We start from the raw sequence: 19,845 nt of genomic DNA, 5'->3' as shown, positions 1-19,845 counted from the left end.
ATACGATGACATATATCAACCAAGCCAGCGAGCCTGACCACCCGATCCCGTCAGCCGCCTCTTACGACAAGCATAGTGGCTGTTTACTGACTGGAAACACCACATCACTGAGAGTGGGGGCAGTATTGTGTAATGGATGACAAAGAGAGTTGAGCAGCACCGATCCTTTAACGGTGACAGTTATGTGAATGGTAGTTTTAATATTATAGTCGGTACAACCGATCTAGTCAGTGACGACTAACGCAATGGTTTTATCAATATCACACATTTTTAATCATAAAAGTAAACACTTTCTGGTGTAGCACTAAGCAACCAAAATTAGGGTGATGAACTTTCCCATATCCATTAGTATTATGAATTGTATGAAAAGTTCTTAAATACTCACGTCAGACACTGTGTGTGCAAGGATTCTTTTGGTTTTAGAAACTTGAGTTAAAGGGGCACTGATCTAACGCAATTCCCCGGGACTGGTTGTTGCCTTTGTTATTGTTTTTTCCCAGTGAGTACCCGGATGTATAGCAGAAATCTAGACTAGTTCGCGAGCTCTGCTGCGCCTTTCGTAAGCGCATTAGTCACTTTTATGGATACCGGTAGTAATAAGGGCGTATGGTCACACTGATCAACAAAATGAAATACAGTTTTCGAGATAATAAGGAAATGTAGGTATCTTTGGGGGTAGCATCGGTAATGGTGACGAAGTTTTGATAAGTCACTTGCTTGGTAATTTTGCTATTTTCGTTTACACTATTTTTACTTGCAACACGAAGTAAATATTTCACCTAAGCATTGTTTTTTTATAGTGTGTATATTTTTTTACTGTCAAAATGTGTAACATATTTATTAAACGTCTAAATATTTTACAAAGTGACTGAAAAACATTTCGTTGAAAAGTACATTTCTATGCTGTTTGGCTTCTAATCCTACATAATAATCTGTTGTGATGTTTGTAGGCCATTTTGATCGTCTTAATCAATCTGGACAGATTTCTTAGTCAAAATGGCTGAAATATTTACACATTTTATAAATTGCCTGAGAGAATCAAATTTAACAAATTGACGGTAATATATACACGCTTACAAAGGAAAAGACCGGTGAAAACAACGTCTATCGCGCATTGAAGAATTTCCCAAACCAAGACGTAGAGAAACAAGAACGAATCGGTTCAAATGAAGGAAAACAAAATGCAAATACCATAATTACAACCCACCAAATTTATGTGTATAAATTTTAGGCAGCTTCCTTGTTCGAGGAATGTATCCGTGAATATCAACACAAAGGAACAATATCCCACTCGTCTGCAGCTGTACAAAGAAACTTATTCGATGTCACGTGTCTCTGTAACAATCAAATGTTTTAAGAGATATATATCGTTTCGGGATATTATAACCCGTGTTCGTTTCTCAACTGATCACTTGGATCACTTGGATTGTTTCAGGTGTTTCACATAGGTGTCAAGTCTCAAGGGTCGGCTGAGAAAGCCCACGTGACAACTATTTTCATAACGTCCACGGTTCCATTGAGTGATAGATAACAATGATCAATCAATCAAGGTATTATCAGTTAACCCTTTCAACAAAGTATGTTGTTTTTACATCGGCACTTCACGCCATGATATGAGTGTATTCCCTTTGTTTTAGTAAACCTAGACATGTAAACACTCACTTTGGACATATCCACTGTGCAAGATTACAGTGATTAATCAATCAACGTATTTTCTGTTAATCCTTTGATGACCAAGAACGATCCGTTGATTTACAAAAAAAAAAGTAAATGAACTGATCATTCATCTCTGCCACGTGCATATTACATAACACAAATTTCACCTCACTTCAAACCTGGCTGCCACGTGCATATTACATAACACAAATTTCACCTCACTTCAAACCTGGATTTAGATTGAATAATTACCCCAGACACAATAAATGCCAAATGGGAACCTTTGTCAGGTAATCTAAGTGGTGCTACCACTAATTGTACCTGTAATAAATTCATTAACTGAGCATCAAGGGAATGACGACAAATACACAAGTGTAGGGTTATACGAGAAAACGTGGATGACAACAAGGGAGTAGTAATCGTATTATCGACGCAATCCAAAACCCGAAAATGCTTTCACTGCATGGATTAATTAAATAATTAACATGCGACCTTTGTCGAAATCTTTATAGATCACAGTTAACCAATCAGTGTTTATGCAAAAATGCGTAAAACAAATATCGCCTCCAGCCTCCAAGTTCATTTAGCTGTCCTTGCAGACGGTAGCCCAGTCTCTGGTCACGCTCAGTTGCGTTGCGTATCATCCGGGTACTCACTGGGAAAAAACAATAACAAAGGCAGCAACCAGTCCGGGGAATTGCGTTAGATCAGTGCCCCTTTAAAACCCGGAGGTATATCATGCTCTTCTCTTGCATATAGTCCTGGTGTTTGACATATAGGCAAACAAGGTGGTGGCCTGTTGGTATATTACATCGCCCTGTGCAAGACAGTCTTGGTCCTCTTTGTGATACACAGTAACCCTTGAGAGTCTGATAATATTTACTCTCAACAGTAATAACATAATAACATGACGCTCACGACATAGGCACTGTAGTGACTGGCAGACACAATGTGCATGTCATGAATGTCCTGGCCTAACTGGATTGTCTCTGAGCCAGTAGTGATATTATGCATTGTGCTTCAGTTTACTGTTGGATAGGGGCCGGTCAGGTAGCCTAGTGGTTAACTACACATCACATCAGTTCGATTCCCGACATGGGTACAATGTGTGAAGCCCATTTCTGGTGTCACCCGCTGTGATATTGCTGGAATATTGCTTAAAGCGGCGTAAAACCATACTCACTCACTCACTCACTGTTCGACAAATGGATTGAGCGAGTGAGTGAGTGGGGCTTAAGACTGCTTTGAACAATGTTTCAGCTGTACGAGGGCTGGTCAACAAGTTCTAAGCCTAACAAACAAAACCAACAATTGTGAAAGTGTTTTTAATTTTCTTTTTCAACATAATATCACAGCCTGTCCATACACTTCGCATATCGATAGTGAAGCTTCCCAAATCCAGTCAGGGAGAAGGTTTCTGAAGTCACCATTTAAAAACTTTCACGGCAGCTTTGATGTCATCGTTGTCGCCATTGCGCTTCCCAGGAAGGTGTTCTTTCAGTTTTGGAAACAGGTGGAAAACACTTGGTGCCAGGTCTGGCGAGTATGGAGGGTGCCACAGCAGCCTTTGCAATCCGAGAGGTGTGAAAAGAGGCGTTTTCATGAAGTAGTAGAACTCCAGCAGTCAGCATTCCTTGCCGCATTTCTTTGACAGAATCTCTCATGCGATGAAACAAATCAGTAGGCACCAGTAATCGTCTTTAGACTTTCTAAGTAAGTGGGTTTGTTATGGGATAAATTGTCCCAGAAAATTCTTGAAAAACATAATTATGCTTCAGACTGTTGAAAAACAATTACTGCCACCAAAATTAAATTGTGGCAAAATGTTTTTCATTTTTAAAATTCAGGCTCATAGTTTTAAGTAAAATGATATCTGGTTTTGCAGCTGTGGCTGAAAAATATCTGGTCTCGATATAAAATCACAGCCTCCCCAAGATTATCAAATATTTGGACACTTACATACAGCTGTCACACTGATGTTCAGTGATCCCTTCATAAAACTTCACTGCTAGTTTTTCTTTTATGCCCAATGGAATCTCTTTGTTCTTTAATCAAATGTTGCTCTCACTATTAACATTAAAATCTTTCTTAGAAATGCTGAGGACTAAAGTCAAACACTAAAATGTAATGATTTGAACAACATATGATCTTATCATATGGCAAAACATACAAGCCACGGTTCAGCTACATAAGCATATTCAAGGAGAAAGTTCACAGAGCCAAATATGAATTTTGAGAGATTCTAACCATGTGAGGGTTGGCAAAACAAGGTCAAAAGATTAAACACAGCATAAAAAAACAGAACATGTCTTGAATCTCAACACAAACCACACATACCAAATTTCATTACAGTTTCAACAAAAATGATGGTAATCATAAATAGATTTTTCGATTGTTGACCTGGCTATATTGAAAATTGGATTCAACACAATCAGGGCATGATCATTGGTGTAAGCTGGAGTATGACACATTGGTTCAGTGGTCTCTGAGGGGTATATATTTTAAAAGGACAAATGATGTATATTCTATTGGTAGTTTCCAATATGGCTGCTGGAGGCCAGTATTAATTTTCGATCAGGATGCCTTGAAACAGGCTTGGAACCACATGAAAGCAGCGTTAGAAATTGCCACTAGTCCTGTAGTCCTTGCCAAACTGCCCAATAGTTCAGGTATCCTGAGGACTAGTAGAAATTTGCCATTTTAAAGGGTTTTGCTATATGTTATCATTATAAGGACTTGTGGACTAAAAAATTAGTTTCTACCCCTGTAAAGTGACCATCTCACCCACAAAGTTTCACTCTAGGTTTTGGAGAAAAAGCATTTTTTTAAATCAAACATGGCATTCAAATAACGAAATTACAAGCATTGCCACAAAGTTTCAGCTGAAGCCATACAGCCATTTCAGACTACTGAGGACATAAGTCCACATGGCCTAATATGTAATACTTTGTATTTCCTTTGCACTTGGTTATTAAACGATAATGCATTCATTTCTTGTTACCAGTACAAAAACTAATCAATATGCCAAAGACGTTTAGTTACACCAAGTTGAACACTCGAGCCTTATTCATCCAATCATCTCTGGGTAGATAACAGCCACACACCACCCTCCTCCCTGTGAAGGTGGCTCTTCCATGTAACACCCTCCAGTTGTTCACCAGGAGGACCATGCCTGGGTGGAGTTTGAGCCAAAACTCGTTGGCAGGGTTCTTGATGTAGGAGGCGAGTTTGGAGTATGCAGCGTAGAACTTGGGGATATCTCGTGGAGGCAGTGTATCAAGAGGTGCCATGTCATAGGGGTTGAATCTGGAGAGAGCCATACACTATTTACACACACACACATCCCTGACCCAGTATTTACACACACTACAGATCTCTGACCCAGTATTTATACACACTACAGATCCCTGACCCAGTATTACACACACTACAGATCCCTGGCCCAGTATTTACACACAGTACACATCCCTGACCCAGTATTTACACACACTACAGATCCTTGACCCAGTATTTACACACACTACAGATCCCTGACCCAGTATTTACACACACTACAGATCCCTGACCCAGTATTACACACACTACAGATCCCTGACCCAGTATTTACACACAGTACAGATCCCTGACCCAGTATTTACACACAGTACAGATCCCTGACCCAGTATTACACACACTACAGATTCCTGACCCAGTATTACACACACTACAGATCCCTGACCCAGTATTTACACACAGTACAGATCCCTGACCCAGTATTACACACACTACAGATCCCTGACCCAGTATTTACACACACTACAGATTCCTGATCCAGTATTTACACACACTACAGATCCCTGACCCAGTATTACACACACTACAGATCCCTGACCCAGTATTACACACACTACAGATCCCTGACCCAGTATTTACACACACTACTGATCCCTGACCCAGTATTACACACACTACAGATCCCTGATACAGTATTACACACACTACAGATTCCTGACCCAGTATTAACACACACTACAGATCCCTGATACAGTATTACACACACTACAGATCCCTGACCCAGTATTACACACACTACAGATCCCTGATACAGTATTACACACACTACAGATTCCTGACCCAGTATTAACACACACTACAGATCCCTGATACAGTATTACACACACTACAGATCCCTGACCCAGTATTACACACACTACAGATCCCTGACCCAGTATTACACACACTACAGATCCCTGATACAGTATTACACACACTACAGATTCCTGACCCAGTATTAACACACACTACAGATCTCTGACCCAGTAATACACACACTACAGATCCCTGACCCAGTATTACACACACTACAGATCCCTGATACAGTATTACACACACTACAGATTCCTGACCCAGTATTAACACACACTACAGATCCCTGATACAGTATTACACACACTACAGATCCCTGACCCAGTATTACACACACTACAGATCCCTGACCCAGTATTACACACACTACAGATCCCTGATACAGTATTACACACACTACAGATCTCTGACCCAGTATTACACACACTACAGATCCCTGATACAGTATTACACACACTGCAGATCCCTGACCCAGTATTTACACACAATACAGATCCCTGATACAGTATTTGTGGCTCCAGTTTATCTCACCTGATCCACTAAAGTGTGGTTTTAGTTCATCTCACCTGATAAGCATCATATCATCTGACCCGGGATGGACCCTCAGAATGGTCCCATGACTCAGCATGTGATTGATGTTCCACTCTTTATACTCATGTGGAATCTCAACTTTTGTTAGAAAGTGGAAATCTTCAGGATGATCTCTGCGGAACTGCTCAGCAGCATGGAACCCATCCACTAGCAGTGTATCGCCACCTTTCCCATCATGCCACAGACAGTGGAAAACCTGGATCCTTGTAACAAAAAGGGAGTGAGTGAGTTAAATGTCGCTTTGAACAGTATTCCAGTTAAATCACGACATGTTTGTTGTTTAATGCCGCACTCAGCAATATTTCAACTATATGATGGCAGTGTTAATAACCAAGTCTGGACCAGACAATCCAGTGATTGACATCTTGAGCATCAATCCAAGCAATTGGGATACGATGACATGCATCAACCAAGTCAGCGAGCCTGACCACCTAGTCCCGTTAGTCGCCTTTTACGGCAAGCGGGGGTTGCTGTAGATCTATTCTACCCTGGATCTTCAAGGGTATATCACGAAATGTCAACTTAATGTAGGAGGAAAGCCCGAAGTATTGCAGGTCTCAGATGTTTACCACCTTGGTGAAACCCATAAGCATGGATATGGTGCTGACAAACATAGGAACATAATCGGGGCGAAGTGGATTCGAACCAATGATCACAGGTTTCAAGCATGCCCAAACGATGCAACTCTGCACAGCAAATTGTGGTGCCTAAGAAAACTTGGCCACCTGTGCCCCCTTGTAAATATGAAAAGGGCAATATGTATATTCAAAATGGAAACAATATGTCCTCTTCATAGTCCTCCAAAGATACTATCAGCACACTCTAGCTCACTTTTAGTATGCAGGATTTGGGACTCAGCAGTGTTGTAAAGTGAACGTAAAGAAAATGGTATTTCGTACGCAGATTCAACATTGAGTGAGTGAGTGAGTGAGTTGGGTTTAATGCCGCTTTTAACAGTATTCCAGTTATATCACGGTGTGTCAGCTTAATGTGGGAGGAAAGCCCAAAGTGATGCAGGTCTCAAATGTTTAACACTTCGGTGAAACCCACAAGCACAGGTATGGTGCTGACAAACCTAGATACATAATCGGGGTGAACCGGGATTCGAACCCACAATCATAGGTTTCTGGCGTGCCCAAGGGACGCAACTCTGCACAGCGAATCGCAGCGCCTTAGACGACTGGGCCACCCGTGCCCCCAGATTCAACATTGACAATTATAATGAGTGAGTAAAACTTTGCTTTTTATATTTCATTCTCATCGTTAGTCATTGATTAAATAACTTCAAATCGCAACTTTTTTCCAATGATTTTGAGATTTGTGTTAACAATTACTCAGGATTGAGGAGTGAGCAAGGAGACTCAGAGTGAAAAATTAGATATGTGTTCAGCCAGAATATACCAACATTCCAGCATTTTCCAAAATGGTGGTCTTTCAATATCGTATCTATTACTTCAAACATTGTGAAACTTAATTGTAATAAAGAAGTTGTTCATCCATAAATTCTTATCCTTACTTAATTGTGAAACTAGCTAAAACAGAACCTAGTTCTTGCTTACCCCAAAGGTAAGTTTAAGTAGGTCGTGTCTGTGTGAGCACCCAAGAATAGGTTGGTATAAGCTGTGTCACTTCGCTGAAGGTCAGAGGTAAAGCTCCACATCCGCCCAAACACACTCTCCTGAAGGAAGGTGATTCTCTCCACAGCTTCCTGAGTATCTTTTATGGCAGCTTCAACCTGTTGCAATTATGGTAGTTTTTGGAATCAGGATTTATCAATCATCATTGGTAATATCTAAAGCAGTTTGTTCTTATCTTGTTTGTTTGTTTGGGTGTTGTTTAACGCCGCACTCAGCAATATTCCAACAATATGGCGGCAGTCTGTAAATAATCAAGTCTGGACCAGACAATCCATATATATATGAACTAGTTAAGAGCTATGAAACGGGATAATTTTTAGAAGGTTGCGGTTTGGAATCCAGAAGTATTTGTTGTTCTACAAATGAGTTCTTGAAGTAGCATTTATCTCCGCTGATGACGAATATAAATCTGTACTTTTGAATGTTGTGTTATGTCTTGCCACGAACCCTTTACACTTAGCCAAGATGGGCACAACAGGGTTGAGCTCACAACGTCTGACTGGCGTACGTAAGAAAACGTGACCGTGTTGTGCCGCCAGCACATATGTCTTGTACTTTACAGGGTTCTTATTCAGTAGAATTTTCTCCATGAGTTTCATATGGTCTGAAGTCGACAATGTCATATATTCCTGTATGGTCGCCTTCAGACTACTCATGGTTTGTGCGACAGTATCTGATTCCTGGACGTTATATTAACTGACATTATCTATGTAAATGACACAGACATTGTTTAAAATGGGCAATAGCTAAAGTTCCAACCAGTCTATGAACACATCATCTCCTATAATTTCCTTATGAAAATCACCAGTTTTCTTTTTTGCCTCGAAAACGAGCACACATCCATCAATAAGCCCCATATCATGGGTTGCGGCGTGCAAAACAATGACACGATTACCTTTACCTGATAGCCACATGTTGTCAGTGGAATGATTCATCAGGGTAAATTATCTGGACGCCCTGACTGTGATGGTTATGAATGGTTTGGAAATAATGTGACCTCATAGACAGGATGGAATATTTTTCCCTGAAAAGTGCTCGGTCATCGCTATGCACAGTGTATCGAAATCCCATCTCTTGGAGGGCAATAGTTAGTGCAGTTAACATTAATTGTATCTTTAATTCCCCCCAAATTCTACTACAAGTCAGGGTTACCTTCTGTTCATAAAGCTTGTACACTATATACCTAATCACCTTGTATCAAAGCTGTCTAATATCTGTTCTGTTTTTGAGACCATCCCTATACCAGTTCATCCCTACACCGTAGACTTTCATGGTATGAATTGAAAATATATACCTTGGGTAATTCGCCCGCTCGAAATAAATAAATGTTTTCCCTCTATCTCTCTAAAGTGTAGATAACTTGTATACATTTTCCAGTACAGACTCCATATCATGTACCATGGTTATGTTTATGCAAGTGTAATGTAACCTGCATCATGGGAGCAGTGTTGACAAAACAGAAACAGACGCGGCGTCATTTTGTCATTTAAGAAGATGAACATCTATAATTTTCTCAAAAATGATTTTTGGGAGTGGAGTAGATGTTTTATGAAGACTACATCATTATCATCATAATGGAGTCACATGCTCATAATCATATTTCTATAGTCTGTTTCAGACTGCCATCATTGGACCTAGAATAAACGTAAACTTCCTGTTTTCGTTCAAATTTGTCTCCTGTAAACTTGTCGATTGGACTCCTTGAGACTGAAATACTTCAAACCACAGGTAGGGCAATCAGTAGTTACTCGATATTTCAATAACAACAGAAAAAATATATCCTTTTTAACAGGCAAAAAGCAGTTTTCTAGCATTTCCGACAGTACTTTAAGTGCACATTGAGCAACCACATAGTGGATGGAAACAGCGCGTAACAAATGTCATCGTATCCCAAATGTGTGGATCGACGATCATGATGTCAATCACTGGATTGTCTGGTCCAGACTCGATTATTGAGACCACTGTCATATAGCCGGAATATTGCTGAATGCGGCGTTAAACAACAAACAAACAAACAGAAATGGTACCCACATTCCAGCTTCAGCCTCTCCCCTTCCATTTCCAACTGGGTACTCTTAGGCGACAGATCAGCCGACAAAGTGTAATTATCAACATTCTTCTGACAAGTGGTATGATTGTAGCACGTCTCACACCGACAGTGATCTCGCAACCAGATATATGGCAGCTCAACTTCTCTTTCTCCGTACTGAATCACCAAATATCCATCATCCTTTTGTGAGACTGAAGATGCAAATCGGACCTGATTTCTCGATTGTCTTGTAAACAGTTGAGTCCTGGGAGGCTTTGGTGTGAGTTTTCTATCATTTCCGACAGTAAGTTCACATTGAGCAACCACATAGTGGATGGAAACAGCGCGTAACAAATGTACTACTTATTATTGTAACATTTCTCAATCTGTAATAATGAGTACAATATGTAACATTGTTTAATTTTTTTGAATACACAACTGACAACTGTCAAAAATATCTTTATCATTAAATACTGGCCTCTAAAGAAGATATCACTTGGGTGATATCAATCTAACAGGAGATATAGCTACAATGAAATTGCATCACAATGCTTTGCAGACCATTGTGACATCATTGGTTATCATGACACCATAACCATATGACATCACTAACAAGAGCTGATGAGCACTTCTAAAAGGGAGGGGTCCAAAATATAAAAAAATATAAAAATCTTCTCTCAGATAATTTAATTTTACTACAACACACTACATAATACATTAATACATCGGGTGGGGGTTGGGTTGGGGGGTGGGTGGGCACCTAACCTTTCAGCCACTGAAGCGGGTTAACTCTACTAACTGAAAAAGTCGACAGAATAATGTTTTAAGATAAATATTATATCACCTTCATGTCTTTTGAAATCAAATCAACACTCGGCTAGCCTCAGAGTGTTTAAACTATTATCGCCTCGTGTTGATATATTTTATATCAAAAGTCAATTGGGAGAGATTCTCTGTTTACCAAAACGTTTTTGCCAATATTCCTCCTAAAAATGAATGCCATACATTTTATCAAGTTGGTGGCAATAAAACGTATCAGAATATTACAGTCAGCAATACCACAGAAATATCGCATAAAAAATATTTTCATTACTTGATAAAACGAAGTGCTGGGCTTCGTCGCTTTTTCCTTATAGATTTGACCTTTGACTAAACTTGACATACATTTTCAGAGCAGGTAGACCATATTTGGAGATAGAAACATAACTACTTCTTGAGGAAATGTAACCACACATTTCAATGAGCATCACCTGGTGACCTTAACCTTCTTAAAACATAACATGAAAGTGTCTATTGTCCTACGCAATGCTGAAACTCACTCAGTTATGTGATTTCTGAAAAGAAATACGGCAGCCATAATTGAGGTTCATATTCAGGTCTCAATGGGCCAGAGGTTTACCAATTGAGATAAGAATGCTTTTAGAGAGCCTTAAAAAGAATATGGTCAAAACGTACAGGTCACAAACAGTCCATCTGCTGCAAAATCATACAGATGAAATGCAAAGAAGATATCAGCGATTTGACTAGCTCACCAAGACACACTCACTCACCACAATGACTAGCTCACCAAGACACACTCACCACATTGACTGGCTCACCAAGACACACTCACTCACCACATTGACTAGCTCACCAACACACACTCACTCACCACAATGACTAGACACACTGACTCACCACAATGACTAGCTCACCAAGACACACTCACTCACAACAATGACTAGCTCACCAACACACACTCAATCACAACAATGACTAGCTCACCAACACACACTCAATCACAACAATGACTAGCTCATCAACACACACTCACTCACAACAATGACTAGCTCACCAAGACACACTCACTCACAACAATGACTAGCTCACCAAGACACACTCACTCACAACAATGACTAGCTCACCAACACACACTGACTCACCACAATGACTAAACACACTCACTCACAACAATGACTAGCTCACCAACACACACTCACTCACAACAATGACTAGCTCACCAAGACACACTCACCACAATGACTAGCTCACCAACACACACTCACTCACAACAATGACTAGCTCACCAAGACACACTCACCACAATGACTAGCTCACCAACACACACTCACTCACCACAATGACTAGCTCACCAAGACACACTCACAACAATGACTAGCTCACCAAGACACACTCACTCACCACAATGACTAGCTCACCAAGACACACTCACCACATTGACTGGCTCACCAACACACACTCACTCACAACAATGACTAGCTCACCAACACACACTCACTCACAACAATGACTAGCTCACCAACACACACTCACTCACAACAATGACTAGCTCACCAACACACACTCACTCACAACAATGACTAGCTCACCAACACACACTCACTCACAACAATGACTAGCTCACCAACACACACTCACTCACAACAATGACTAGCTCACCAACACACACTCACTCACAACAATGACTAGCTCACCAACACACACTCACTCACAACAATGACTAGCTCACCAACACACACTCACCACATTGACTAGCTCACCAAGACACACCGACTCACCACAATGACTAGCACACCAAGACACACTCACTCATCACATTGACTAGCTCACCAACACACACTCACTCACAACAATGACTAGCTCACCAATACACACTCACTCACAACAATGAATAGCTCACCAACACACACTCACTCACCACAATGACTACACACACTGACTCACCACAATGACTAGCTCACCAAGACACACTCACTCACAACAATGACTAGACACACTGACTCACCACAATGACTAGCTCTACAACACACATTCACTCACCACAATGACTAGCTCACCAAGACACACTCATTCACCACAATGACTAGCTCATCAACACACACTCACTCACCACAATGACTCACCCCATCTATGACAGAGAATCCATACTTGAGAAGATTTTCCAAAGTTTTTTGCATGCCCTTCCCAGAATCATCGTTGTACACGTCGTAGGGTACAATTGGAAGTGGCTCCCTCTGGAGGGCTTCTTTGTCCCACAAATAGAATGGGGTTTTTGATTTTGATACGGTGGAAAAGCTGTGTTCCACCAGCCATGCTAGGTCGTAGTGGGTGAGATGTCCGTCGGACCCTGAATATATTTACATATGATCATGCAACAACATATGCTGGTCCACAAGGCAAAGGAGATGGTTAGGGCCAAAAACATTCTTTGTTTTGTTCTAATTGCACAGTGTTTGAATTTGGAGAATCATTATTTGCTGAGTGGAAAAACATTTCAGTAATTAATAAAAGCAAATCTCTCACCTCATACATTTTGTTTATTGTTACTTTATTTCTCCCAACCAAATTCACAGAAAATGTATGTTTTTGTGCCCCTGGCTATGTGATGGTTTGTTTCGCTCCACTTATAGCAATAATCCAGCAATAACAGTGGCGACACTTGTGGTGATACTGTATTCTATCGTAATACGAGGCCCACGATACAATACCAATCGTATCACATGCAAAGCATCAGGATACGTATCATATCACGACCCCATTGTGGGATTCACACATTGTACTCATGTGGTTAAGAGTGAGTGAGTTGCCGCTTTTAACAGTATTCCAGTTATATCGTGGCATGTCAGCTTAATGTGGGAGAAAAGCCCAAAGTGATGCAGGTCTCAGACGTTTAGCATGGTGCTGACAAACCTAGAAACATAATCGGGGCAAACTAGGATTCGAACCCACAATCATAGGTTTCAGGCCTGCCCAAGGGACGCAACTCTGCACAGCGAATCACGGCGGTTTTACTGTGCTACACCACTATGTACAAAATACAAACTCATACGAAATAGTGAGTGAGTGATGCATGTCATCGTATCTCAATTGCGTAGATCTAAGTGAGCGGCCATAACATTTCCGAGTCCCATGATGGGATTCGAACCACTGACCTTCTGATCCAAGGTGGAACACCTTGTCCACATGACTAACAAGGTTACCCCATCTGCAAGCTGACAAGGTAAGGATGTCATCTGTGGGATGACTCCATGCCCTGCGGCTTTTAGCAACTAACTAACAATACAATTTTTTAAAATATACACAATAAGTTACACTTATGATACCTAACCGTGAAGATCCAGGGTAGAATAGGTCTTCGGCAACCCATTCTTGCCGTAAAAGGCGACTATGCTTGTCGAAAGAGGCAACTAACAAGATTGGATGGTCAGGTTCGCTGTCTTGTTTGATGCATGTCATCGTATCCCAAATGAATGGATCGATGCTCATGATGTCAATCACTGGATTGTCTGGTCCAGACTCGATTATTGAGACCGCTGTCATATAGCCGGAATATTGCTGAATGCGGCGTTAAACAACAAACAAACAAACAGAAATGGTACCCACATTCCAGCTTCAGCCTCTCCCCTTCCATTTCCAACTGGGTACTCTTAGGTGATAGATCAGCCGACAAAGTGTAATTATCAACATTCTTCTGACAAGTGGTATGATTGTAGCACGTCTCACACCGACAGTGATCTCGCAACCAGATATATGGCAGCTCAACTTCTCTTTCTCCGTACTGAATCACCAAATATCCATCATCCTTTTGTGAGACTGAAGATGCAAATCGGACCTGATGTCTCGATTGTCTTGTAAACAGTTGAGTCCTGGGAGGCTTTGGTGTTAGTTTAGCAGATGACTGTAGTCCTTGAACCCTCTGAGAGAATAGTGATTTTGCAGAGAGTCGTTTCAAAAAGAAGACTAAATGAAGGTTCTGTTTTCTTGCCACTGTGGAGAACATGGTTGGTTGGCCGAGTTTGGTGAGTTGTTGAGAGATTACCACACAATGCAGTGGGGCCAGCCTTGTGTCCCAGTGACACGAAATAAGGCAAGGGAGTGCTTCAAAATCTATAAAGCTGATGACCCAATTTTTTCCTTCTAACTGCTGATACCCTTGTGGTGTACCTCAACTCCTGCACTGTTAGGTAATTCTGGAATTACAATGTAACAGGTGTGCGTGTCATAAAAATACATCATTAAGCTAGAGATTATTGCCAGACATTATATTTACTATTAGTGTGTGGAATTAGCCCTGGATGCATTATCAAAGTCTTTCAGGATTGTAATCCTTCAGATAAGATAGAAATGTCTGTCAATTTCCCAGTAGATATGTGCAGTTTATTACTGTCATGCCATTGACAGGTTTTCTATTTCAATGGACGAGAACATTGAAAAATAGTGACATGGTACTGCAGGTCACCTGCATGGGAAAGTCACATTTTAAAATGATATCAGTGCGTGACAACAACAATAGGGTATTCATATTGCGCATATTTCCACACCACTCAGGTGCATTTTCAAAGTGCTAATATTACCCCGGTGACTGGATCAATGTGCGTTCGACAATAATTCTCAGCTCCCTGGGGAGTATACAACCCAAGCTGCTTGTTAGGCGCTAGAACTAGTGAGTGAGTGAGTGAGTGAGTGAGTGAGTGAGTGAGTGAGTGAGTATGGTTTTACGCCGCTTTCGGCAATATACCAGCAATATCATGGCGGGGGACACCAGAAATGGGCTTCACACACTGTACCCATGTCAGGAATCGAACCTGGGTCTTCGGCGTGACGAGCGAACGCTTTAACCACTAGGCTACTTGACTACCTCAAAATGATATCAAAACATATTCAAAATTTCTGCACCAGTGATAAGGACTTATTGAAAATATTTTGTTGATTTCTTCAAAATTTCTGCTAAATGTTGATCTCTGCTAAAATTCTGCAAAATTGGTTTCACAGATTTTTAAAAACAGAGAAAAACTTTTGCAAGATTGTGTGTGTCTTCCAAAGATCCACAATGCTTTAAATCTACTTACAGCAATGTTCATGCAGACAAAGGAACAGCTATCTAAACAATATGGTTCTCAAGTACAAAATGATTATGAAAATGTTGTGAGGGAATTTGGCTTAACTCTACTTTGAAGGTTGTTTCAGTTATGGCACGTAGGAGTGATCTGGAAAGGATATTGCTCATGATATTTCTGGAATATTGCTAAAAGCGGCGTACATGATATTGCTGGAATATTGCTAAAAGCAGCATAAAACCAAACTCAATCACTCACTCACTCACTCACTACAACAGGCACAGGTTGGGGCATGTCAAGTTCATTACATTTGGAACAAAAGTAGTTGAGTAATGTCCTTAAGAGGATTTTCAATCATCTTGCCATAGTGGCCATAATAAAATTCAGATTCAAATCTCATCGGTAGGGACAAGCATTTTAAACCTCTTCTCAATTTATCCAGTTTTATTCTCTCACTTGAAGGACATTGCTGCCATGATAGTACAGTAAGTAAGCTGTATTTCTGGTATTTTGAATTATGGGAATCTTGAAGGATTATTTATTTTTCAGTTTTGATCCATCCTGGTAACAGGACAGACACTTTTTTATGTACAAGTGTTTCTTACCAAAAACAAATATAAATAAAAGTGTGTATCTTTAAAAGATCATCTTATTTCATGAGTTCAAAAGGTAATGTACACTATATAAACATTTTTTACATAATATTTTTAATTTTTAGCAACATTAAACAATGTTGATGTGCAACCTTAAGGTTACCGACACACCCTTCAGCTCAATTTAACCACAATTAAGCAGTTTTAATTAAAATAAAATACATAATAAGAACTACTGAAACTTAACTTTCACACACCATGGTATGTTCTACCTAACACTTGTGTTTAAACATATCTAAAATAAATATTTTAATTGTTATTCAACTCGGACTAAACATCTCACTTTTTTTCAGAATGACCCATATAGCAAAACCCTTGTAAGGGGCAAATGTCTACTAGTCCTTTGGCAAGGATTATAGGGCTAGTGCCAATTTCTAACATTGTTCGGTCTTGTTTTGCCTTGGTTCCCATACATCAGTGTTCCACCCCTGACTAGACCAAATGCTCAGCTCTCAAAGATACTCTAAATCAATAATGACCACGACGATCACTATAAATGTAGTCACTGACAGTATATGTTAAACCCTATACTCAATATACTATCATCTGAGCCACCCAAAATCAGTGCATCCATCATAATATGAATAGGATATTATTCAATACAAAGACTAAGCTCTTCAGGTGATATTTTCACTCCTAAAAATGAAATGAGAATATAGAAATCGTAGAAAAAAGTTACTGGTACGGTATTACCTATAATCTGGAACATGTTGGCATCAGTTGAGTGACAAGATATGATTCACAGAATGGATCATGTACATAAATGCCGGTCACACATACTAAAGGTAATGCATATTCTCATATGCAAAGCCATGTACACAATCATGCCTTACTTCCGGGTTAATTCATCTAACCTAGTATCTAATTTATTGCTTTACAAAATATGCACAAACACATATTGTTATTCAGAGGCTGGCCATTTATTATTCTAGACGGCATCAAATTTCAGAGAGAGAAATTATGCTTGCTGCTTCAAGGCACAAAATTTATTACTATATATATTTACTTCAAGGGTGCCAGAAACCTATGATTGTGGGTTTGAATTTGCCCCGATAATGTTTCTAGATTTGTCAACACCATACCCATGCTCATGGGTTTCACGAAAGAGGTGACTGTCAGAGACCTGCGTCACTCCAGGTTTTCCTCCCACATTAAGCTGACACGCCATGATATAACTGAATACTGTTCAAAGCGGCGTTAAGCCCAACTCACTCACTCCCTCTCTTTTTACTCCAGGAGGAGCCAAACATGTTCTTTTGGCCACAGAACTCATTTAACAGGACATCCAAAACCACGACCTCAAACTTTCAAAAAGAACTCATACCTATTTGTCATGGTGATGCATTAAATTAGGCAGCCAGTTATGTAAAACTCATCATCATCAAAATTAGTGTGTGAGTGAGTGAGTATGGTTTTACGCCGCTTTTAGCAATAGTCCAGCAATATCACGGTTGGGGACACCAGAAATGGGCTTCACACATTGTACCCATGTCAGGAATCGAACCCAGGGTCTTCGGCGCGACGAGCAAACGCACCATCTGGTTGATATGTATGCAAAGTGTTCTGAAAACATAGTGAAAAGATTTCTGTTCGGGAAACAAACCACACGGCACACCATCCAAGTCCACATTGTTTTCATCAATTGGCAAAATAGGAATAGAGCTATCTCTTTGTAGCAAGGGCGGTCGGGTAGCCTAGTGGTAAAAGCATTCGCTCGTCACGCCGAAGACCCGGGTTCGATTCCCGACATGGGTACAATGAGTGAAGCCCATTTCTGGTGTCCCCCGCCTAATATTGCTGGAATATTGCTAAAAGCGGCGTAAAACAGTACTCACTCACTCACTCTTTGTAGCATGAGTAAGTGAATTTGGCTTAACTCTACTTTGAAGGTTGTTTCAGTTATCATGGCACGTAAGCTTGATCTGGAAAGGAAGATTCAAAAGATGCTGGTCTCAGATAGTTACCACTTCGGTGAAACCCACCAGCACATGTATGGTGCTGACAAACCTAGAAATATATTCAGGACAAACAGGGAATCAAACTCACGATCAAAGCTTCTAGTATGATTGAGGGACACAACTTTGCAAATTTCGGCACCTTAGATTACTGGACTTGCCATGCCCCCTCTTAGTAGCAAATGGCACTTAGTTGACTGCCTGATTGATGTGAGGTCTGGGACGAGTGCAAACATACTACATGCAGGGCTCGATTTAGAGAACTTGATTGATTCAATACATTTATCAAGTTGAAACGTTAGAAATTGGCACTAGTCCTGTAGTCCTTGCTAAACTGCCCATTAGTTAAGGTATCATAAGGACGAGTAGAAATTTGCCATTTTTAAGGGTTTTGCAATAATGTTAATTCTACCACTACATAGGTTGGTCTGCTACCAGTGTCACATAAATAAATTGCTGTAAACGTAATAGTGACATGTGCACATGTACCCACAGTTTGATGACATCAAGCCTAAGAAAGCATGACAAATTAAACGTACCACAGGGATTAATTAGTGATGTAGTATGGTAAATAAACTTTAGAATTACAGTAGGACACGGATAGAGCGAACAAACGGATACAACCACCTCTTAAAATATCCCTGATTTATCCCATATATATATTATCATATAAAACTTATGTACATAACAAACTCTCTACAGCGAACTTACGTATAAAGCAAACTGATATCTGATCACTGACAAGCCCATCTACCACTAATTAATGAACTGAGAAATCTCACTCAGTGTCAAGTGTCACTGACAAATGGCTGTACGCAATCAGCGGCGACTCAACACAATCGTGGCGAGAACACTTGGCATTACAAGGTATTCTCCACCAGGGTCAAAACAGTTGAGGACCTGATCTACAACCATTCCGTCGATCCTTTTTAGAAGAAGAGATCCTATCTAATCTACCTGCGAAAACAGATACAACACTATCCCTACCATCTATGGAGATGAAGTTCTCGGCCTGGTTGAGACGTCACCATGATGGCGTGCCTGGGGGCTGCTGAGAGAGATTCCTTCTTTCAAGTCCATGAACACCACCCTCTACCTACAGCACCACAATACAATTCCATAGGGAAAGTATTTTAATAATAAACTAATGTAATTGATTGTCCATCTTTGATGCATATAAACATTTTTGCCAAATTTATTGGTTATTATGTTTGGCAAATCACAAATATAACAAATCAGTAATATAATAAGCTATTAAACATCAACACGTTTTGTATTTTACGTTATTGGTTCTTGGTTAATCTACCATATGTTAATTTTTGCTAGATCTATAGACAAAAAAGGTCTGGTTTTATAATCACC

General features: G+C 40.2%; 1 protein-coding gene across 1 annotated transcript; it reads right to left on the bottom strand.

The window, feature by feature from the left end:
- Positions 1-4,507: 4,507 nt before the first annotated feature.
- On the bottom strand, positions 4,508-15,041 carry LOC139448077 (trimethyllysine dioxygenase, mitochondrial-like). The gene is made up of 5 exons (XM_071229588.1): positions 14,422-15,041; positions 12,942-13,165; positions 7,932-8,107; positions 6,348-6,575; positions 4,508-4,962 (listed from the first exon to the last, which is right to left on the bottom strand). The coding sequence occupies exons 1-5, from the start codon at positions 14,816-14,818 to the stop codon at positions 4,695-4,697; spliced, it is 1,293 nt and encodes a 430-aa protein (XP_071085689.1). The 5' UTR covers positions 14,819-15,041; the 3' UTR covers positions 4,508-4,694.
- Positions 15,042-19,845: the final 4,804 nt, after the last annotated feature.

This window comes from Haliotis cracherodii, unplaced genomic scaffold (genome assembly GCF_022045235.1).
Source record: "Haliotis cracherodii isolate W230 unplaced genomic scaffold, xgHalCrac1.p SCAF_7, whole genome shotgun sequence".
Taxonomy (NCBI): Eukaryota; Metazoa; Mollusca; class Gastropoda; order Lepetellida; family Haliotidae; genus Haliotis; species Haliotis cracherodii.
This window is presented reverse-complemented; position numbering and strand designations above follow the sequence as displayed.

Bases quoted from the DNA above. Each gene is read 5' to 3' on its own strand.
- LOC139448077 (XM_071229588.1), bottom strand. From the start codon at position 14,818: ATGTTCTCCACAGTGGCAAGAAAACAGAACCTTCATTTAGTCTTCTTT. The intron at 8,108-12,941 runs GTGAGTCATTGT...TAATTGCAACAG, and splicing joins GATTCTCTGTCATAGATGGG to GTTGAAGCTGCCATAAAAGA. The intron at 6,576-7,931 runs GTAAGCAAGAAC...TTTTGTTACAAG, and splicing joins TACTTAAACTTACCTTTGGG to GATCCAGGTTTTCCACTGTC.